The sequence below is a fragment of the Xyrauchen texanus genome, chromosome 47, assembly GCF_025860055.1.
Source record: "Xyrauchen texanus isolate HMW12.3.18 chromosome 47, RBS_HiC_50CHRs, whole genome shotgun sequence".
Lineage (NCBI taxonomy): Eukaryota > Metazoa > Chordata > Actinopteri > Cypriniformes > Catostomidae > Xyrauchen > Xyrauchen texanus.
This window is the reverse complement of record NC_068322.1, coordinates 23510795-23535318: the sequence shown is the minus strand read 5'-3', so window position 1 is coordinate 23535318 and position 24524 is coordinate 23510795. Positions and strand designations below refer to the sequence as shown.

Below are 24524 nucleotides of genomic sequence, written 5' to 3'. Positions count from 1 at the left end.
ACGGACGGAACAATAATAATGTGACACCACCTCATGCAGACGCGAATGTTCCTACGTTTTGACATGTTGATTTTTTTATACATATATATTATTATGTATGTGGTTTCAGTAGTCAAATATGCTTAACTTAAACATTTAGAAATCAAATCTATGTATTCATCTTTAAATAAAATATAATACGTAGTTGAAATGGGCGGGGCAAAGAGCCCGGAAGTTGTCTCTGAATGGTCAGCGCTTCTCATTGTCAGATTCTGAATCAGAATGAGCTTTACTGCCAAGTATGCTTACAGATACAAGGTATTTGTCTTGGTGACAGAAGCTTTCATTGCACAAACAATACAACAAGACAGAGATGATAATAATACAAAATAGAATACAAATATATAAAAAATCAAAAGTAACAGTCAGTATCTGGTGTGGCCGCCAGATGCATTAAGTATTGCAGTGCATCTCCTCCACCAGATTTGCCAGTTCTTGCTGTGAGATGTTAAACCACTCTTCCGCCATGGCACTTGCAAGTTCCTGGACATTTCTGGGGGAAATGGCCCTAGCCCTCACCCTCTGATCCAACAGGTCCCAGACATGCTCAATGGGATTGAGATCTGGGCTCTTCGCTGGCCATGGCAGAACACTGACATTCCTGTCTTGCAGGAAATCACACACAGAACGAGCAGTATGGCTGGTGGCATTATCTTGCTGGAGGGTCATGTCAGGATGAGCCTGCAGGAAGGGTACAACATGAGGGAGGAGGATGTCTTCTCTGTAATGCACATCGTTGAGATTGCCTGCAAAAAATGGCCATATTAAAAAAAGAAATCTTAAAAGTACTTCACAGTTCCAAAGATATAAAGGAGTTCACTTAACAATGTCAAGTTGCTCATCATTTTACTCAACCTCATGCCACCCCAGATGTGTATGACTTTCTTTTTTAGAAAAAATATCTCAGCTCAGATGGTACATACAATTCAAGTCAACAGGGTCCAAAATTTTGCAGCTCAAAATCCACATAAAGGCAGCATAGAAGTAATGCACAAGAATCCAGTGGTCAAATCAATGTTAAGTCTTTTAAAAGTTTTTACTCTAAATTCTTCTCCCTGCCCAGTGGGTGGCGATATGCTCGAAGAATGTGAATCATCAAAAAACATAAGAAGAATGTAAAAGTGAAAGTAGACAATATTGATCTGTTTCTCATCCACACATATACAGGTATTACTTCTGAATATATGGATTTAGCCACTGGAGATGTGTGGATTATTTCTATGGTTCCTTTGTGCTTTTTGGAACTTCCAAGTTTTGGTTACATTCACTTGTATTGTATGGACCAACAGAGAAGAGATATTCTTCTAAAAATTCTTCGTTTGTGTTCTACTGAAGAAAGAAAGTCACACACAGGGTGTAATTGAGAGAATTTTTGGGTGAACTATCCATTTTTGTTAGTATAAATCTCCATAGAATTTATATAATTTCTTTTTTTAGCACAGCAGAGAAAATTGGCTTCTGGTTGGTACCTTTACATCCCAGTATATGAAATGTAACTAATATAATGAAAAGGTTAATGCTAGTTTATGCTTTTGTGAAATGGTAACATCAAGGTGGCATGTTCGCATGGTACCTGTTACTTTTCTGTGCGCTGGCCAGTCAAAGTCGTTTGTGAATTCCAGACATGGTGTTTTATTAAATAGAGATTTCTGTGCTAGATTTACATTGGTATTGGTACTTACAAAGCAATTGTATATTGTGTATTATGTGATATAAACATAAATATATATTTATTTATATATCTAAAAGAGTCACTTACCTGTTTGCTTCTTTTTTAAAGATATAGTTCCACAAGTGTTCCTTTTGCGAGAGGCACATCCCGCCATCAGATCAGCATGAGAGCTGTGTTTACTGTCTGGGCCGCGCCCACGCAGAGACAGCTCTTATGGAGACAGACTGTCCTGTGAGGGCATGAGTCTCAAGCCACTTCGCTCGTGAATCCCCCTCGTTCTGAGGGACGATTTAGTCCCACCAACCTCTTCTGTGATACTCAAGGATTCACACGATGAGGCACGGTGGGGCCGCAAGGTCAAGCAGGATGACTTGAGGTGGTCCTCATGGCGGCACATGCTCTGCGAGCCCCTCAACCTCTTTAAAGTGCATGTTTTCTGATACGCTATGTGTGATATGAGCTCTGGACTTCAGAAAGACAGAGCGGCCTCGTCTCGATCAGCGGTTATGACGCTGGGGATAATAATGATGATGTCGTGTCTCTCGCTGCATCAGGCGAGTGGTCAGTGGATGATGCTGCCACCCCTCCCCCCAGCGAGGGTGAGGAACGTGCATATGCCACTGACAGGGAGATGCTCTGCGTCCTTACAAGGGAAGCCGAAGAGCTTCACCTTGAGTGGTGTCTGTGGCAGGGCGGAGGGCGGGGCCGGGTCGTGATACTACACACCCGGTCTTGTATTAGGCTAATTATGCCTCCGTGAGGTTTAAAGGCTGACTGCAGAGGGCTGTGCGGGAGAGAGAGATCGTTAGCTGACATGTCTGTCATATGTGTTTGTGTCTTTGTTTTAAGTTTACCATTAAACTATCATTTATATTATCAAGCCGGTTCTCGCCTCCTCCTTTCCATTGAATACGTTACACTGGTGCCGAAACCCGGGAGATGGCCGCGGCTGCTCCGTTAGGGTGGACGGTAGTGGCGAGAACTCTACTACGGCGTATCCCTCCTCCTTCCCGGGCTTAATTAGCCTAATACAAGACCGGGTGTGTAGTATCACGACCCGGCCCCGCCCTCCGCCCTGCCACAGTGTCCCTCAGAGGAAACTGAAAAATCTTGCCTCAATGAATGGTTCCTGCAGTCCGGACGTCATCAAAATGGCAGCATCTCGCAAATCTGCCCCATTCTTCCCCGAAGTTTATAAAGAACTGACTAAGCCCTTCTCAGCATGCTCGCACAGTGCGAGCATGCGACATCCTCTCTAATGTGGATCATGGGGAAGAAAAAAGTTATGCCCAACTACTCCCTGTGGAGCAGGTGGTAGTGGCACACCTCTGCCCAGTAAGAAACAGGCTGTGGAAATCACGCCCCATACATTCTCTGTTGGATGCTCCATTGTTTCCAGCCGGCCTCTTTGGCGGCTCTATGGATACGTTTGCTGAGTGTTATCAAATCAAATCACTTTATTGTCACTCTACCATGTACAAGTGCAACAGTAGGTGAAAGTCTTGTGTGCAGTTCCGAGCAACATAGCAGTCATGACAGTGACGAGACATATACCAATTAGTGTAGAACCGTGTGAGGATGTGGTGGTTCATTCCAAACTTCCTCAGCCGTCTCAGGAAGAAGAGGCACTGGTGAGCCTTCTTTACGCAATCCAAGATGGCGGCGCGGTAGCACGCAGCGGCCACTCCGGATCCACAATGGTGCTATTTTTGTTAAAAAAGCCTGACTTTTGCAACACATGGACATCGGAGCAACCAGTGTTCGTGTCTACCATCGCCAGACACTACTCAAATATAAGACTCATGCAAAAACCAAGCTGCATGATGACCTGCAGGAGGCGCTACGCGTACTCGGCTTGCTGCGGAGACCAGGCCTCCAGCCCTCGGCGTCGCCTGATGCCGGTGGCCGGGGAGAGGACGTCGTAAGCGGTGTGCGAGAAAGCCGAAGCGGAAAGAGGGCGGGGTCCATGCTAGGCTAAAAACAAACCCTAGCCGGCCGGCTCTCCCGTCTATCCTGCTCTCAAATGTTTGCTCCCTGGACAATAAACTGGACTATATCCGACTCCAGCAGGCTACGCAGCGTGAGTTTAGAGACTGCTGCGTCTCTGTTTTCACGGAGACGTGGCTCAGCGACAGAGTTCGGATGCCGCCATTCAGCTAGACGGGCTCGCCTCGTTTCGTGCCGACAGAAATACAGCTCTCTGCGGTAAGACTCGCGGTGGTGGCTTGTGTGTTTACATCAACACGGAATGGTGCAAGAACTCTATGCTAGTCTCTAGTTACTGTTCATCGCTGTTGGAGCTTGTGACTGTTAGATGCAGACCTTTTTATCTACCACGGGAATTCACCACTGTTTGCATAACCGAGTTTACATTCCCCAGCACTAACGCTAAGGAAGCGCTCTGTGAACTGTATGGGGCTATGAGCTGAACTGCAGAACGCTCACCCCGACGGACTGTTTATTGTCGCCGGAGATTTCAACCATGCAAATCTCAAGACAGTGCTCCCTAAATTCCATCAGTATGTGGACTTTGCAACGAGAGGGGCTAACGCGCTTGATCTTGTTTACACAAACATCCCAGGCGCGTACCGGGCGGAGCCCCGCCCCCACCTCGGCTACTCAGACCACATCTCTGTTATGTTAATTCCAGCATACAGACCGCTCGTCAGACGCACAAAACCGCTTCAGAAGCAGGTGAAAACCTGGCCAGCAGGAGCCATCTCTGCTCTTCAGGACTGTTTTGAGTGTACTGACTGGCACATGTTCAGGGAGGCTGCAACATATGGCGATTCTACCAACTTGGAGGAATACACAGCATCAGTGACCAGCTACATCAGCAAGTGCATTGATGATGTCACTTTCTCCAAGACCATCACCACACGCTCCAACCAGAAGCCGTGGATGACTGTGGAGGTGCGCACGCTGCTGAGGTCCCGAGACTCCGCCTTCAGAGCAGGCGATAAGGCAGCCCTAAGAACAGCTAGGGCCAAACTGTCACGGGCAATCAGAGAGGCAAAGCGCGACACGCCCAGAGAATCCACAGTCACTTCCAGGACAGCGGTGACACGCGGCGCATGTGGCAGGGCATCCAGGCCATCACCAACTACAGGACAACATCAGTTGCCTGTGACAAAGATGCCTCCCTTCCAGATGTGCTGAACGACTTCTACGCTCGGTTTGAAGTGCAGAACGACGTGATGGCGAGGAAGTCCACCCCTCCTCCCAACGACCAGGTGCTCTGTCTTACCACAGCAGATGTGAGGAAAACTCTACGTAGAGTCAACCCACGGAAGGCTGCTGGACCAGACAACATTCCTGGCAGAGTGCTCAGAGGATGTGCAGACCAGGCTAGCAGATGTTCTTACCGACATCTTCAACATCTCTCTGAGCAGCGCCGTTGTTCCAACGTGCTTCAAGGCCACCACCATCATCCCCATGCCAAAGAAGTCTTCAGTGTCCTGCCTCAATGACTACCGTCCCGTCGCACTTACACCCATCATCATGAAGTGCTTCGAGAGGCTCGTCATGAGGCAGATTAAGACCCAGCTGCCCCCTCACTAGACCCACTGCAGTTTGCGTATCGTTCAAACCGTTCAACGGACGATGCCATCACCACAACCCTCCATCTGGCCCTCACCCACCTAGACAATAAGGACTCATACGTTCGAATGCTGTTCATAGATTTCAGCTCAGCATTCAACACAATCATTCCCCAGCACCTGATTGGAAAGCTGAACCTGCTGGGCCTGGACACCTCCCTCTGCAACTGGATCCTGGACTTCCTGACTGGGAGACCTCAGTCAGTCCGGATCGGGAACAGCATCTCCACCACCACCACACTGAGCACTGGGGCCCCCAGGGCTGTGTGCTCAGTCCACTGCTGTTCACTCTGCTGACTCACGACTGTGCAGCAATGCACAGCTCGAATCACATCGTCAAGTTCGCCGATGACACGACCGTGGTGGGTCTCATCAGCAAGAACGACGAGTCAGCATACAGAGAGGAGGTGCAGCGGCTGACGAACTGGTGTAGAGCCAACAACCTGTCCCTGAATGTCGACAAAACAAAAGAGATGGTTGTTGACTTTAGGAGAGCACAAGGTGAACACACTCCGCTGAACATCGACGGCTCCTCTGTGGAGATCGTCAAGAGCACCAAATTCCTTGGTGTTCACCTGGCGGAGAACCTCGCCTGGTCCCTCAACACCAGCTCTATCACCAAGAAAGCCCAGCAGCGTCTCTACTTTCTTCGAAGGCTGAGGAAAGCACATCTCCCAACCCCCATCCTCACTACATTCTATAGAGGGACTATTGAGAGCATCCTGAGCAGCTGCATCACTGCCTGGTTTGGGACTTGCACCGTTTCGGACCGCAAAGCCCTGCAGAGGATAGTGAGGACAGCTGAGAAGATCATTGGGGTCTCTCTTCCCTCCATCAAAGACATTTACAAAAAACACTGTATCCACAAAGCAACCAGCATTGTGGACGACCCCACACACCCCTCACACAAACTCTTTACCCTCCTCCCGTCTGGCAAGAGGTACCGAAGCATTCGGGCCCTCACGGCCAGACTGTGTAACAGCTTCTTCCCCAAGCCATCAGACTTCTCAATACTCAGAGACTGGTTTGACACACACGTGTCCTGAGTTGCACTTTAATAACTGTCACTTTATAACTGTCTGCTACCTCAATAACTGCTATGTGCATAGAACATTATCTCATAGTATGTTATGTTTACATTTTTAGAAACTGTCATCTTTTTGCACTACTGAGTACTGGTCGGCGCTGCACTGTCTATTGTCCTGTTCATTGTCAGTAATTTGTTGTACTGTCCTGTACTTTTTGCACATGTTTGCACGTGCACTTTATATAGGTATATATAGGTAGTTTATATAGGTATTATTTCGTTGTGTAGTCTCATGTGGTCTTATGTTGGTCCTTTGTTGTTTTTATGTAGCACCATGGTCCTGGAGGAACGTTGTCTCGTTTTGCTGTGTACTGTACTAACTGTATATGGTTGAAACGACAATAAAAACCACTTGACTTGACTTGACTTGACAAAGGCCTCAGTGTGGACGGACCATGTGAGTTCCTCAGTAATGTGGACACCGATGAACTTGAAGCTGCTGATTCTCTCCACCGGTGATCCATTAATGGTGATGGGGCTGTGTTCTCTGTCTTTCTTCCTGAAGTCCACTACAAGCTCCTTGGTTTTACTGACGTTGAGGGAGAGGTTGTGCTCCTGACACCAGCATGTCAGAGTGTGCACCTCCTCTTTGTAGGCTGTTTCATCATCATCAGTGATCAGATCTACCACTGTCGTATCGTCAGCAAACTTAATGATGGCATTGGAGCTATGTGTTGCCACACAGTCATGTGTGTACAGGGAATACAGGAGTGGGCTGAGAACACAGCCCCGCGGGGCTCCAGTGTTGAGGGTCAGTGATGAGGAGATGTTGCTGCCCATTCTAACCACCTGACATCTGCCTGACAGGAAGTCCAGGATCTAGCTGCACAGCGAGCTGTTTAAGCCCAGAGCCCGGAGTTTCACATCAAGCTTGGGGGGCACTATGGTGTTGAATGCTGAGCTGTAGTCAACAAACTGCATTCTCACATATGTGTTCCTTTTTTCCAGGTGGGAGAGAGCAGTGTGTATTGTAGTTGCAATGGCATCATCAGTGGAGCGGTTGTTGCGGTAGGCAAACTGCAATGGGTCCAGAGAGGTGGGCACCACAGAGCAGATGTGATCTCTGATTAGCCTCTCAAAGCATTTGCTGAATATGGTGGTCAGAGCAACAGGACGCAACAGGATTTTTGATTGCTTTTGTACAGGTACAATAGTGGACGTTTTGAAGCATGTGGGGACTACAGACAGGGAGAGGGACAGGTTGAAAATGTCTGTAAAAACACCATCCAGTTGGTTCACGCACGCTCTGATGATGTGGCCCGGAATGCCGTCTGGACCTGCGGCTTTATGGATGTTCACCTGTCGGAAGGATTGGGTTACATCCGCAACAGAGACGGAGAGTGAACCAACCTCTGTAGCGTCGGCTGCGAGTGCTCTCTCCACATGGGCGGTGTTATTGTCCTCAAAACAAGCATAAAATGTACTAAGCTCATCGGGGAGAGAGGCAGCAGTGTTCACGGCAGAGTTTTTATTCCCTTTGTAGTCCGTGATGATGTTAATTCCCTGCCACATACTTCTAGAGTCGTGGTGTTGTTTTGGTCGGAACATCCTCTATGCACTTCCTGATGAAACACGTTACGCTATCAGTGTAAACCTCAATGTCGTCATCAGAGGTGAACCGGAACATCTCCCAGTCCGCGTGATCAAAACGGTCTTGTAGCATAGAGTCTGTTTGGTCCGACCAGCACTGGATCCTTCTGAGGGTCTTCTGAGGGTGGGTGCTTCCTGTTTCAGAATGGAAGAGTCCGCCTGAATTACGGTGTGGACCTACTACCACGCCAAGGGTTGATACCGGGTTAGACTTCATCCTCAAATTTTATTGTGGATTTGGGAAATATTCGGCAAAGCAGAAATCCATCTATATGCCTCAGTGGGGAATACCCACTGTCCCCTCTGGTACTCAAAGTCACAAGCCCTGCTGGGAGCGGACACAATGTCACACAAATGGCCAGAGAAATGCAAATATGTGTTTGACACAGTATGCCTGATTCACTCTGTATTATGCAAAGTCTTTTCAATTGGTTGCGCTGAAATGGCCCAACTAGCCATGGTTTCCAGAAATTATAGAGATGTTGTACAGTTGCACTGGGCCCCCTTGTGAGCCTTTGGATTTGCACATGCTCTCTGTTAATACTGCAGTACTACTGGCTCTGGTCTCAGTAAAATGGGTCGGTGACTTACATGCACTATCTATCGACAGTTCACGTCTGGAATTTGGTTCTGGTCTTTCAAGAGCCACTGTCAAACCCAGAAAATGCTATGTGCCTAAGGTCCTAACCATGCCTTTCAGAGTGCAGGTGGTTCACCTTCAGGCCTTCTTCCCTCCTCCATTTAATTTGTATGAGGAACAATCATTGCATTTGGTATGCCCTGTGTGGGCTCTACACGCATACGTTGAGCATACACACCAGTTCAGACTGTCTAATCAGCTCTTTGCATGCTATGGAGGATGCACAAAAGGAATGTCCATCTCCAAGCAAAGACTTTCTCACTGGATTGTCAATGGAATTGACCTGGCTTATGAGTCACAGGGTAAGACTTGCCCAATTGGTGTTAAAGCAAACTCAACTAGAGGCATGGCCTCCTCATGGGCAAGGAGGAATGGTGTGTCCTTACAAGACATATGTTTTGCAGCAGGATGGTCCTCTCATAACACATTCGCAAGGTTTTACAACCTAGATGTAACATCTCTCTCTTCACAAGTCCTCTCTATTTAGAGTGCTTGCTATTCATTGGCCAAATATATATATACTTATGCTCCACCTTTTATAGGACTAGCTCCCCATCTTTTACACAACCTCCTACATTAGGCCAATGTAATTTACCATAAGTTACAATCACTTACATTATAAATAAACTCTCTTCCCAACTGGGTTTGTGAAGTAGTTAATTCTATAATGACTATAGTTCCTATATTCGTCCTGAGTTTTCCCCTCCTGGCCCAACACGGGGGTCACTATGACTATAGTTCCTATATTCGTCCTGAGTTTTCCCCTCCTGGCCCAACACGAGGGTCACTCACTGCAGCCTACTCATATTGGTCTTTATGGGAGGTTATGTTGTGTAGTGTGGCGTGATGGGATTCTGTTCCCCATATGCTTTAATGAATGCAATGTCAAGTGTACTGAGTCATAGGGGAACATCTCGGTTATGTACGTAACCTCAGTTGCCTGAGACGAAGGGAACGAGACAATGCGAACGCTAGCCGCAGGGAACCGAGGTTATGTATGTAACCGAGACATTTTCACATTTAGGCTTACATAATCTAACGAAAACTCTCTTATATGTTATATTTATACATTATATCTAATATTATTTCCATGTGTAAATAAAGCATTTTATATATTTTGTAACCGTGGATTCTAAATTCTTACAGTTAAATTATCCATATAATCGTGTCATCCCTAATTCAATGCATACACTTAAATATTTACAGTGAGGAAAATAAGTATTGAACACCCTGCTATTTTGCAAGTTCTCCCACTTGGAAATCATGGAGGGGTCTGAAATTGTCATCGTAGGTGCATGTCCACTGTGAGAGACATAATCTAAATAAAAAAAATCCAGAAATCACAATGTATGATTTTTTAACTATTTATTTGTATGATACAGCTGCAAATAAGTATTTGAGGGGGTGTTTCCTCACTGTATATACTGTATCATATCAAACATTCAGAAAAAGCATTAGGGGTGTCACGTGACGTAATGTGAGGATCGAACTTGTGAACAGCGAACTCTGTGCACTGTGCTAGTTTTTACAATTTTAATGACATAAGCCAGTGAAATTCGATACATTCTGTTCCTTAACTGTTCTAGGAGGACAATATGTCAAAGAATTCAAAATCCTTGGGCTCTGGAGACGTTAAAAGACTCTTACATGTTCAAGCTGATGCCCCCGAGTAGGCCACGAGCCTGGGAGTTGATTTAGTCAGGAAGTGTGGGAAATGCGGCAAGAGATAATGATAATGCTGACGAAGGTTGTTGCTGACTTGGAGGATCTTGCTGTGATACGTTGATCAATCACTGCCATGGAGGCGAAGTTCACTGAGGTGGTTACAAGAGGATGGGGGATATCAAGACAATGTAGCGATTACCTGGAGTCATCGGAAAGGGAATTATCTGCTAATCCGCTAGCAACCAAGGTGGATTTGGAGCATGTCTGGGAGAAGTTGGAGGACATGGAGAACCGTAGCCAGCGAAATAACATCTGTATCGTCAGCATTCCAGAATGCGAAGAGGGACAGGAAATGGTGAAATTCCTGGATGAGCTCCTTCCGAATCTGTTCGACATAGCAGGCCATAAGCTGAAAATAGAGCAAGCTCACAGGATTCCTGCTCAGTGATCCTGGCCAAGATCTTGTGTTATGCAAGGCGAGGAGTAAAGAAAGGCTTTCTTGGAAAAACCACAGCATTTTCTTGCTCCCAGACTTTGCGAATTTGACAAGAGAGAAACGTGATCGATTCACGGACGGTCGCTTTTGGACTGAAATTCCCAACCAAATTAAGAATAGATGCTAAGGATGGCGTAAAACATTCAAATACCCACACCAAGCGATGCCCTTCATAAAGTCAATGGAGTAAGTCATGTTGTGGTATTCATGTAGCAGCCGAGTGGACTGCTCACTAAACATTTGCTTGACGGTTTGAAGAAACTGAGCACTTTGTGCTGGTTCCACCTAGCGGCTGTAGTTTATTCTACCTATTGGCTGGAGTTCGTTTTATAGATTATCTTTTACCATGTAATTCTGTCTCACAAAACTTGTACAGAAACATGAGCAATCCGGTGACAAAGTTGACGTGGGGGTTCTTGTAGGCGAGTATGGACTGTTTGAGTTTGGAGGGATGGAGGCCAGTTGCTGCAGTCGTGCACGGGGTTAATGTAGATGTTTTTCTTTTTTCTTTTGGTTTGGTTCTAGGGGATGTTCGGGGTTTGATTGTTGCACTAATGTTGGAATGTGGTCTTTATAATTTTGTTTTTGACACACAATTGATTTTTCTTATATGTCAAAATGTCAAATGTTAATATGAGTGGATTGTCTCTCTCCATGTGGAATGTGAATGGGTTGGGGCACCTCATAAATAGAAGGAAGTTTATTTCTCTTCTTAAGTGTAAGAAATATGATTTAGCGTTTCTTCAAGAAATGCACCTTTCTCCGCAGAAAGCTGATACATTTGGAAAGATATGGGGTGGGCATTTTTTTTATAGTGCTGGCTCGAATAAGAGCAGGGGATTCATTTCACTTATAAGTACACATCTACAAACATTTTAGTCTCAGAGCAAGCCCTGGTGTGTTTAGAGTTGTTGAAATATATGAAAAATAAATCATATAGTTGGAATTTGAATGTACCCCTTTTGGAAAATCCTGAATTCCAACACATGCAAAAGGCTTAAATCAATGTCTATATGGAGACCAACTGGTTCTCAGTATTCTCTGTGGGCGTGGCTTGGGAGGCACTTAAGGAGGTTCTTAGGGGCCGGATAATACAGTATGCCTAATTCACCAAATAATCCATAGCACAAGAACTCGTGGAATTGGAAGGGAATATTGAGAGTACCGAAGCAGAGCTGAAGTGCCAAATGTTGTCTAATGGCCTCAAGGAATTGACTTGATTGAAATACAGAAATAACACTATTTTGTTGCAGAAGGTGGGGTTTTGGTTATTCAGGGCAAGACAGCCTTTTGAGTCAGCGGACAAGGCAGGAAAATTTCTGGCTAGATATATAAAACAGAGAGAAACGTTTTCTACCATTCCCTCAATGAAATATGCTGGTGGTGAAATATTTACCTCGGCCATAGATATTAATAATGCTTTTAAAGAATTCTATCTTGATCTCTATTAGTTCCTGCTTCGTCTACTGATATTGCAAACTTTGTGGAACCATGAGAACTTCCTAAACTGACGACTGAGCAAAACATTATCTTGATTCTGAAATAACATTGGAGAAGCTTGGCAAGGTAATTAGACAGCTTTGCCGCTGAATTTTTTTAGATCTTATGCTACAGAACTGGCTCCACTTTTGCTAGAAGTTTATAAGGAATCATTAAAGAATGGAAAGCTTCCACCAACCATGACACAATCCCAGATCAGTCCGATTCTTAAAAAGGACATAGATCTAAGTGAGTGTAAGAGTTACCGTCCAATTTCCCTGATCCAGCTAGATGTTAAAATACTGTCAAACATTTTGACAAACCTATTAAGTACATTTCTGACATCTCTTATACATATAGATCAGGTGGGGTTAATTCGGAGCCATAGGTCTTCTGATAACATTAGGCGTTTCATCAATATCATGTGGTCAGTGGAGAATGATCAAACTCCGGTCGCTGATATCTCAATTGACGCCGAAAAGGCATTTGATATCATAGAATGGGATTATCTTTTTAAGATTTTGGAAATGTACGGGTTTGCTTTTACTGGATGGATTAAGTTACTTTATAGACACCCAGTAGCGGCAGTACAAACAAATGGATTAATTTCAGATTATTTTACTCTGGATAGGGACACTTGGCAGGGTTGCCCTCTTTAGTGGACATCAGTGACATTCCAAGTGGGGGAGGTTAGCTGCATGCTAGAGCAAAGAATGCAGAAAGACTGATTCACTAATTTCCCCCATAGGAAATGGACATAAAGGCCAGAACACAGACCTTTCTTCATTCATTAATAGACAAACTATAAATGAATAAGTATATCCCCAGGACATTGTGTATATGATCATTACTGTCTTGTATAGTGTCTTTTTACTGTATACTGTTTTATGCATGCCTTATGACAGAATTACCAGATAATGTACAATTAGTTCTGCCATGTTTCCTTTCAAATTAACTCTTGTGTGACATCCTGCATAATGGTATAGATATAATTCTGACAGCATGCATTGTATGTTTGCTATATTAATCAGAGCATAAAGGGGCTTAAACTAACCGCAATCAGGCAAACGAGTCAGCTTCCAAACAAAGGAACATTTTCCGCAATTATGATCGGCAGACAGGTCATCCTTAGGGGATAGAAGTCGGCTGGAGCGCCCTCATTTCAGGAGTGGTGCTCAGAGATGGGCAGGGTGGCAGCATTTCAAGAAATGTCATATAAAAGGCTGGGAAACTTGGATTTATTTAATACAAATTGGGGCAGCTATTTGGCATTTTTGTAAGGCTCTCGGGTAGGGGCAGTGGCGAAAGATGTGTAGTTTTAAATGTGTGATTATTATTAAAGTATAGTGTGTGTGTGTGTATTCTCATTTTGACCACAGGGATATTTGTTAAGTGTCAGGATAGGGTTAAAAGTTGATTCTGTTTATATATGTTTGCTTTTCTGTTTCATTTGTCTGAATCAATAAAAAGTGTTAATCAAAAAAAGAAAAAGAATTAGGGTTCATTTTTCATAAAAACATTTACCATTTCAGAAAATGACAATTCTTACCTGTGCATCTGAAATCCCTGTCTGCTTTCTTCACCCTGAAAAACAACTATTAATTTCTATGTGCGCCTTTAACATCTTCACTGACTCCACATATTTGATGTATTTCATTTTATCTAAATTCGTAAGAGACCTACAGACCAAAATTGCATGTTGTCAGCCACTGACTGTGTTTTATGAGTTTTATTCCTGCAGGTGGAGCTTGACACTTGAAAACCAAATCCCCCTCCAGTGTCCCACAGTGTTACCATGGACTTTGTCAGTTCGAACCAGTCTGGCCATTCTCTATTGACCTCTCTCATCAACAAGACATTTCTGCCCACAGAACTGCCGCTCAATGGATGTCCCCCCACCCCCCACCACCATTATGAGTAAATTCTAGACTGTTGTGTGTGAAAATCCCAGGAGATCAGCAGTTACAGAAATACTCAAACCAGCCCATCTGATGCCAACAATCATCCATGCGATTATCTTATCAGCCAATTGTGTGGCAGAAGTGCATAAAATCATGCAGATATGGTCAGGAGCTTCAGATAATGTTCACATCAACCATCAGCATGGGGAACAAATGTGATTAGTGATGGTAACAGAAAAATGGCCACATGGTCAGATTTACCAAATGGAGGCTTTATATCCATCTTTAAATACCAAGTAACAATGGTCCAATGTTCTTTCACCTCTCGTGAGGCAAGTGATGAGCTGGTAAAAATGTGGCATTGCACTTAAGGTTCGCACTGTTAAAATCCCCTGCCACTATGTGGGCTGCATCAGGGTGTGTAAACTGATGTCATTTTAATTCCTCATAAAGATCAATGAGTGCAATGTCCCTTTCCGTGTCAGGTGGAATGTAAACAGCAGTAATAATGATAGATGTACATTTTCTTGGAAGTTAGAATGGGTGACATATCATTATTAATTTACTCTTTTCCTTTGTTCTGTTCTGAGTTAGGTTTGAACCCTGGTTTCTCCTGTAATAGGCTGTGACTTTGCCATTATCCTATGTTCTCAAGGGATCTCGGAAGGGACTGTCCAAGAATCTGCATGAATTTTAGGTATAAGATAAAATTGTCTGGGTCTAGGTGGATTATGTACTAATAGGTAATTTTTCTGTTTGCTTATTGCCAATTAAAAAAATATTATTGTCTGTCCATTATGATTACAGTTGATCCCTTTTCTGCAGGTTTAATTCATATTTCTTTATGCTTCTGTAATTGTGTTCAATGATATGGTAAGGCACAATTAATTAAGGAATGTGAAACTATTCTGTTGTTACGTGAAATTATTTTTGGGTTGGTCTATTAAATTGATTTTAGGCTCCCATTTTGAAGAGGGAGAAAACGATTTAAAGTCTTTAAATTGTGACCGGAATGATGGTTGTGAATTTGAAGCAGGAGGTGTTGGTGTGTGTAAAGTTAAGATCAGAGAGAGGGAGGGGTGCGAGACTGGGCTTTTCAAACCTGCAATAAAACACATTCAGTTCATCAGCCATTTGTTGCTTGTCTACAGAGTGAGGGGGAGGTGTCTTATACTTGGTAATAACTCTCAGGCCTTTCCACACAGATGCAGGATCCACAGAGATATGATGTCACAGTATCTGTAAGCTCGTCCAGGTCTGTGGCTGCAACTTCAAAACACTTCAATCAGTGCAGTCAAAGAAGGCTTGTAGTTCCAGCTCTGCTTAATTAGTCCATCTTTTTACAGTCCTTACTACAGGCTTAACTGATTTTAGTTTCTGCTTGCAGGTCGGGAGATGAACCAGACAGTGATCAGAGAGTCCTAAAGCTGCACGTGGGACAGAACAATATGCATCCTCTACAGTGTTGCTCCGTGTCTGCAATGTGATCAGCCAGCTGTTGCAACGCTGCATTCACACATGCTTGTGGCGGAATGTACACACTCACCAGAATTAACTAGTAAAACTCCTGCGACAAGTAGAAAGGCTTACATTTGGTGAAGAGTTCTTCTAAATTAGGACAGTAAATCTTATTCAGAACTGTTACATCTGTACACCAACTCTTTGTTCCACCGCCTATCGTTTTCCCTGATGTTTCCACAACACGATCCGCTCTGAACAGCTGGAAGCCCGGCAGATGTAACGTGCTGTCCAGCGTGCTAACTGATCTAACCCAATATTTCAACATTCGTTCAGCCATTTCTTCAAATCCAAGTTTTAGTTCTATTAATATAAAAAAAATATAGTCACTGAGAGTTGTTAAATAGTTGGTAAAGCATTGAGAATGACACAGAAATGGGGTAGCTAAGATTATTCTCTGCTCATTTTTACTGACTCTGCCTACTCTTGGGCCGCTAGAAGAGTTAATTTAAGCTATTGATGTTGATATGGTTTATTGATCTTCTAACAGAGAGGTCTAATGGGAGACTGGATCTAACAGCATTAATAGGATTGATCCTTTGAGGTGTTATTGTTAGCTTTTTGTTAAGTGCAAGAGGTTCAACAGAGTGTTCATTTGATCAAATGTTATTGAGATTAACTCAGTGCATTTTGGTTTCCGCTACACATAGTATTCCAGTAGTTTACATGTTAATGTAACACTAAGACAACTAATTTTCAATGTATGGAACAATTGTCTGCACTTTAAATTGGGGAAACTAAATATTTACATAATTTAAAATGAACAGTATTCAGTTACAGATGCCAATATAGAAATTAACTGTTCACAGTCAGCATTGATTAATTTAATCCACGGGTGAGTGTCCAATAACAGGGCCTTTACTGAGATTAAGCAAGTAGTTTTTGGCTGGTCATGTGATTCTAACATGGCAGCCCCATGTGCGGACCATTTCCATGTAAAATATTACAGCTTTTATAAGGTTACTGATATTACTGGAGTCTTCATCTCATATGAGTGCTCAGATTTTATTCATATATTGCAATTTATTTCCTTAGATGTAAAACATTTTTAATGAGGAAAAAAAATTACTGAGTGCACCTTTAAGTTATTGTAGTTTACTCAAGCCATTTAAAGTTCTTGGAAACCATTAATAAACACATTTGTAGCTATGAAGGTAATTAATGTATTACATCATTTTTAGGACATCAAAACAAAACCATTTAATTAATACCCAAAGAATGAACGAAAGACTAATGAGAACAAATCATTTAAACTGAGAAAATAAAAATAAACATACAAAATTTCACAAGATAAAAGTAATAACAGTATACCATAATAAACCAAGAGACAGTAATGAAATACAGAGAATTAAAAAATGTAAGAGGAAATTACACAATTACACAACAAGAAAGTAACACAATACACAACAAATTACCAACATGATTGAATCAACTCAAACTGCAATACAAAAACATAAAGTGAATGGCTTTTGAAAAAACGGATGTTTGCACTTATCACCATCACATCAAGCCTGTTTGACTTTTGACTAACATTTTGAAGAATGTACTGGTCACTCAGTTCAACTGAAGTTTCAATGGATAGGGCTGGAGCTTTTAAGGTTCAAAAGGGATACAAAAAGCACCATAAACGTATCATGAAAGTAGTCCATATGACTTGTTCACAATATTCTAGTCTTTTCTACTGAAAAACTTTCCCTTCAGTGAGCTTCAGTTCAAGAACCAGATCACTACGATTCGTGAATGGATCATTCAGGTTATATGAAGCGGATCAACCGATTATTTGAAAATATCTGACTCAAAAGAATGATTCGTTCACAAATAAGACATCCCGACTTCACTCATGAACGTGCCAAGGAGAGCTATGTTGGATGAAAAGATTTTTGAGTGGACTAATCCTTTGATATACCTAATCTGATTGGGAATGGTTACAACCTACCTTACTCTGTATACTCTATGTATATACTTTAATATACACATAAACATACAAATAACATTTGACAAAATGCACATGAATACAACAGCAAATAAATACACAGATCATGTCGTGGCATCATATTCTGAAATACTGTATTTATATTTATTTTTTGTAATTGACAAATAGTGAAAAACTTACACCATTCCCTTTAGTACACAGAAAATGTCCTATAAACATCCTATATGTTGGTCGAGTCACCACATGAATCTCTGCGTGTCTGTACTGTTGGGCCACTGGAATGTTTTATAGATGAATATATAAATTGTTGCTGTATTCACTGCAGTGTAAAGGCCAAACTCCAGCAGCAGTTTGGGAATAGAGGGTAGGGGGACATGGACACGATATAACAGATATGGCAAGATAAAATATCGGAACTCCATGAGTTTCTGTGGAACGGTGGCCACGACCAGACACGTGAAGAATGCCAGACACCAGAACAATGACTTGGACCTCAAAGTATCTACAAAGTTCCATGCTGCAAACATGTATCCGGGGACAAGAAGAAAACGAACAAGGTCATGTTTCTGGAAAATTCGTTTCCACACGTAAAACGGAAAGTGTCTGTTGTCTGCGAGCAAGTATTTGTGAACAAACGTGAATTTCCAGACCAAAAACAAGAAGACTGCCATCAGTATGGTGTAAATTAAGGGTTGCCTTCTTAAAGACTGTAGAAATCTGACCACTCTTTGGTAGCTCAGTGAGGTAGGGAGAGAAAATATAAGCATAAATGACAAGAAATAGAAAAGCTGAGGAAAGTTCAGACACGCTTCATGACTACTTCGATCTCCCACCACAATTCCATCGTTCAACACCACAAAAAAAACAAAACCAACTGCTACTGCAATGTACGGCCACGTCGACACGACCAAGGCTTTTATATTGCTAGCCGTTTTGAGGAAATCCAACAGGAAACGCATTACTCGCATCGCCCCACCGATCGTTAGAGGGACCTGAGAGGGCAATTTTTCATCTCGCTTCTTCAACTGTTCAGTCCGCCAAGTCTCGTCCATTTTTTGTGCCACTACGGTGCCTGCACAGAATGCCACCCAGATAATGTTGGTCTGGCGGAAGAGGATGGCGCAGATGCCGAGAAGTGCCGCCGCACTGTGGCATCCATACAGGGCCATGAGGTAAGTGAAGAGGGTGAAGAATGTGGAACCAGCATCAGTATAATACAAGAACGTGAAGAAGTAGAGCACAGGAAACGTGGACAGAACCAGGGCAGAGAAAATTCTTCGAGCAGCAGAACGGGACTAGAAAAAAAGAGAGATAATGAAATGAGAACAATGGGTTTTAAATATGAAACTGTTAGGGGCCTTTGAGAATGAACGCATTCTTGCGCTTGATAAAAATTTTTACAACATTTTTGATGGTCAAAGGTGTCAATCTAGTGCATGTTTACATTGTAGAACAATTAAAAACAGACCCTCTAACAGTTTTGTGTGAACGGCCCCTTATATTGCACCTTCTAGTTAATCTTCTGGTGTCATTCAGCTTAATGGTATGACGCAGGATTTTCCAACTAGGAGTTGCTGAAATTGTATAGAAAAGCCAAAGCAAAATGAGATTTTTTATTTGTATTTTTTTTCCATTTTTATAGAAAAGTGGTGCTTGCCTGTGCAAAACTTGCCACTATGATGCTAGGGTATTTTGGGCAGCTGCTAGCATGTTGCTATGGGTGGTTTTTTATTGGCCAAAGTCAAGAGTTATTTGGATCCCTCTGGGAATTATTTTTTTTTGTCTGTTTCATCATTCTCTAGAGACCAGAATATCAATATTGGTGGCAGGCTCTTTTGACTTGGGACAAAATACCACTAAGAACACTGTTGTAACCACCTAGCAAAGCCCTACAAACCACATACGTTTAGCATAGGTTAAAATCTAGCCTAGTTATCTAGTTAAAAGTTCATTAAATTGTTTATTTTAATCTTAGTTTGAAATCTATGGGGGATTTAGGAAAATAATTTATATATATATTTAGTTGAAGTCAGAAGTTTTCATACACCTCAGACAAATACATTTTATCTAATTTATTTTCTTAAATTTGCTTTTTATTTTCACTTGACATTTAATTGTAGAAAACATTCCCTGTCTTAGGTCAGTTAGGATAACTACTTTATTTTAAGAATGTGAAATAATGGACAGATTTTGCTGTTTTGGAAAGAAATCGGTACTTTAATTCACCAAAGTGGCATTCAACTGATCACAAAGTATATTCAGGACATTAATGATGTAAAAAACAGCACATCACTATTTGAAAAAAGTCATTTTGATTAAATCTAGACAGCAGCATCACTCCAACGCCTTATCCTTGAGTATTCATGATAAATTAATCATTTGGTTCTAGAAAATCACTTATTATATCAAACACAGTTTAAAGATATTTGGTTCATTAAATGAAGCTTAACATTGTTTTTGTGTTTGTTTTTGAGTTGTCACAGTATGCAATAGACTGGCATGTCTTAAGATCAATATTAGGTCAAAAATGGCAAAAAAGAAACTGCTTTCTCTAGAAACTCGACAGTCAATCATTGTTTTGAGGAATGAAGGATATACAATTCTTGAAATAGATAAAAAACTAAAGATTTCATGCAAAGGTGTACACTACAGTCTTCAAAGACAAAGCACAACTGTCTCTAACAAGAACAGAAAGAGATGTGGAAGACCAGATGTACAACTAAACAAGAGGATAAGTACATCAGCGTCTCTAGTTACAGAAAGTGTGGGGTGAATTGTCACCCGAGTATCTGGACGAACTGACAGCTAGAATGTCAAGAATTTGCAAAGCTGTCATTAATCATTTGGAGGATTTCTTGATGAGAACTTTTTGAAGTAGTTTAAGTTGTTCTGAATTTTGTTCTTTTATTGTAATAATTATGTTTCACGTTATTAATGTCCTGACTATACATTGTGATCAGTTGAATGCCACTTTGGTGAATAAAAGAACCAATGTCGTTCCATAAGAGCAAAATCTGTACATTACTCCAAACTTTTGGCTCACACACACACACACACACACACACACACACACAGGTGTGTGTGTGTGTATGTTTTCAATGCCATGAATACAAAGGATTTACTATTTATAGGTATGCGTTTGAATAAAATGAACTTTTTTTTTTTATTCTATAAATTACTGACAACATTTCTTCCAAATTACAAATAAAAGTATTGTCATTTAGAGCATTTATTTGCTGGTCAAAATAACAAAAAAGATGCAGTGTTTTCAGACCTTGAATAATGCAAAGAAAACCAGTTCATATTAAACAACACAATACTAATGTTTTAATTTAGGAAGAGTTCAGAAATCAATATTTGGTGGAATAACACTGATTTTCAATCCCAGCTTTCATGCATCTTGGCATGCTCTCTGAACTCTTCCTAAGTTAAAACATTAGTATTGTGTTGTTTAATATGAACTGGTTTTCTTTGCATTATTCAAGGCCTGAAAACACTGCATCTTTATTGTTATTTTGACCAGTTGTCATTTTCTGCAAATAAATGCTCTCACATATTTGTATTTGGAAGAAATGTTGTCAGTAATTTATAGAATAAAACAAAAAATATATTTTACTCAAACACATTCCTATAAAAAGTAAATCCAGCTCTTTTATTACATATTTATTTTACTTTGTTATTAGGTGTCATTACCAAATCAGGTGGTATTTGATTTGTATTTTATAAATGAAAACATAGTTGACTGTTGCTAATTTGTTCTGTCAGCAAGTGTAAGGATTATCTAGCCTTTTCTCCCCAAAAGTGAGACATGTTATTACCTAAAATATTTAATCACAAAACAATTAATTTCATGATTCCAGACGTTTGAAGAACTGTGAGTTTATATGTTGTAGGCTTACATGTTGATGCTTAGTATTTATAGTGTTAGTAATTACTTGGTTTGATTAGCTAATTTTATGTCAATTTACAGACTTGAAGTCTGCTGAAGCCCCCGGCCACCTGCTTGAGAACCACTGCATCAAAATCTAAAGGTTGATCAAGGCCAGATCAGATCTTTATTCCAGGATGTGATACATGTTTTGATGTAGTTAAAAATTCGTCTCATGTTTCAAGTAGTCTAAAGAGTCCCTAACTGAAGAATCACCCTAATACTTTATCATTAACTTCAATTAAATAATGATTTAAAAACAGAGACCTTATCTTTCAAGTGCAGTCTGCAGATGATCAGGTAGATGATGTATAGATTGCCACTGTTGAACAGTAGGTTGATGAATCTCAGCATGGCAGTAGAGCAGACCACCCTTCCCTTCAGATCAAACAGCCATACCATCGGCCGGATCAGACCCACTGATACCAGATACAGCCCAGGAAGAGTGGTGATCATTGGGTCCCACTGTGGACACATTTCACACATGGATATTAATGACCAAACACATACACAGATGGAGAAGTACAACCCAATCATGAACTCCCATACACACCTCATTGAACTTCCCTTCACAATACTTCCGAGCTTGAGGCACATGGAAGATCTCATCCATGTACGGCTCTCTCTGTTCTCGAGTGATTTTGGAGAACAGGAGGCAGGAGATGAGAAAGTTGACGCTGCACAGAGCTGTGAAGATATAAACCTCAAATCTCTCCATTCTGATTCAAACAGCAATCACTCGATCTTTGGTATAACACGTATGAAAATTGATAATATAATTGATTTAGAGATTATGCGATGCAGTCATTCCTTGAGATCGATCTTCATTCAGTGTAAAACAATTGCAAATATATGCAAAAATCGCATTTTTAAGTTTTGGTTTTTGATAGCTTACTGATGCGTCACATGCTCAATAGTCCGAGTGTAAACAATCAGTTCCGCAAAGAGGTTGTGGAACGTTCCGTGTCAACTGTTTCCTATGAGACAGCGGCGTCTGAAATCCATGCTGAAATCGCCCACTCGTTCACTCATTCCATATTTACAATATAGTGAATGTCAGTGACTACTATATATCAGCAGTGAGTGAACAAAAGTGTGCGATTTTAGACACTGACGTAAATTCCGTGCGTCAGAGGATTCGGGAGCTGTCGCAGACATTTTGTCATGAACATTTGACTTATGTGACTTCATGAATTTGATAATCGCTGTCATTTTGATATAGTATGTATACTTATATGCTATAATAGGCTATGTAATTCAATGTTTTACTGTGCATACCCCTGGCATTTTGTGTTTTATATTTTGTATTAATACAAAATTAATCATGATTCAATGATCATAATACATTTAATCTTTTCACATCTGTTCATTTGTTATGATTATTACATTAATGAAAAAGAGAAAATAATTCACCAACTTGTCATGTTTATGTATATTTTATTTTTCATAAATAGATAATAGAACTGTTTACTATATGGACCATTCTACAGAATCTGCAAACTGCTGTCCCACAACCAAAAAACACATTTAAAAAACATTTATGTATTCACATCTTTGATGTTTACTAAGAACCTTCTATTATCTATTGAAACCCACAATAATATTTAAAATATCAGTAAGCTTAATATATATAAAATCATAATTTTTAAAGTGGAAGTGGCTGTCCCGAACCCTAAACCCTAAATTTCAACTTGTGAAAATTATATTGATATGATTTTTGCATTTTATTCCATTGTTATTTTTAAAAAAAATATTTTTGATTTAAAAAAATAAAATAATATATATATGTCTCCGTCTTTTTGGTTTTGGTTCTGGTGAATCTAATTTTCTTGAGGAGAAGAAAAAGGCATATTACACAAAGAGCAACAACTTTGAGGCATGCATTGTTAGCTCGTCGACGCCACCCATTGATAAGAATTTATTAAGACAAAATACATTCAGCTGTAAACTAAATAACTGAAGAATAGATCCATTGAACTCCTGGAAAATTTCTTACAGGATATTTAAAAACGTCTAGGTTACGTATGTAACCTCTGTTCCCCGATGGAGGGAACGAGACGTTGTGTCAGAGAAGCGACACTAGGGGTCTCTCTTGAGCGCCGATATTCACCTCTGATCTATGAAAAAAGGCCAATGAGAAGTTGGCAGCCGGTATTTGCATATCCCGCCCCCGGACATATGGGTATTTAAGCGGCACAAATACGTGAGTTCATTCAGGATTTTTCTGAGGAGCCGGAAATGGTCCGGCCACAACAGTGGCTCGGCTCAGCGACGTGGCGGGGAAGACACAACGTCTCTTTCCCTCCATCGGGGAATGGAGGTTACATACGTAACCTAGACGTTCCCCTTCTGTCGCGCTCTCCACGTTGTGTCAGAGAAGCGACACTAGGGGTCCACTTATAAACGTGCCATGCGCTGAGCCGTGTACGTGAACTGCTGATACAGGAGCGAGCAGGTATTCTTACGTGCAAAGGCGACCCCATTAAAGCCATCAGAGTCCTTCTGGTTACCCTGGAGGGGGGAACAAGGTGATGGCTCTATGTCTCTATGTTTCTCGCATAGAGCAGCTACGGCCGGGGCCCTTACATTCATTGAGGGAAGGGGGTCTCAGCCCTTCTTTCAGGGGGAGAAGACCCTGCGGAGGCCACACCTACCCTGCTGGGGAGGCAAAGAGTGGCAAAAACATCACATGGCCTGTTAGGACCTATGTGGAAAAGTTGGTGCGGTTTTAGATCCAGCCTCGTAGAGGGTGGAAGCGTACAGCACGGCGACCGAGGCAGCTGTAACTGCCTAAGGGAGACACGGGGGTCCGCTTGTGAGGGGACAGTACCGCGGAATTACACACAGGGGGAGTCCGAACAGGAGGCCTTACCTGTGGAGCACCTATTCCAGTACAGGGTAGATTGGGTACCCCTAGTGGCTTGGGTCGGCGAATTCCTCCGCTGAACTGCGGACCCAAAAGGGCTAGGGAGGAGTC

General features: G+C 41.8%; 1 protein-coding gene across 1 annotated transcript; it reads right to left on the bottom strand.

The window, feature by feature from the left end:
• Window positions 1–16683: 16683 nt before the first annotated feature.
• Window positions 16684–22541, bottom strand: alg10 (ALG10 alpha-1,2-mannosyltransferase). Its single transcript, XM_052120954.1, has 3 exons — window positions 22101–22541; window positions 21815–22012; window positions 16684–18914 (listed from the first exon to the last, which is right to left on the bottom strand). Exons 1-3 carry the CDS (start codon window positions 22263–22265, stop codon window positions 17856–17858), a joined length of 1422 nt encoding a protein of 473 aa, XP_051976914.1. The 5' UTR covers window positions 22266–22541; the 3' UTR covers window positions 16684–17855.
• Between the last annotated feature and the right edge of the window lie 1983 nt (window positions 22542–24524).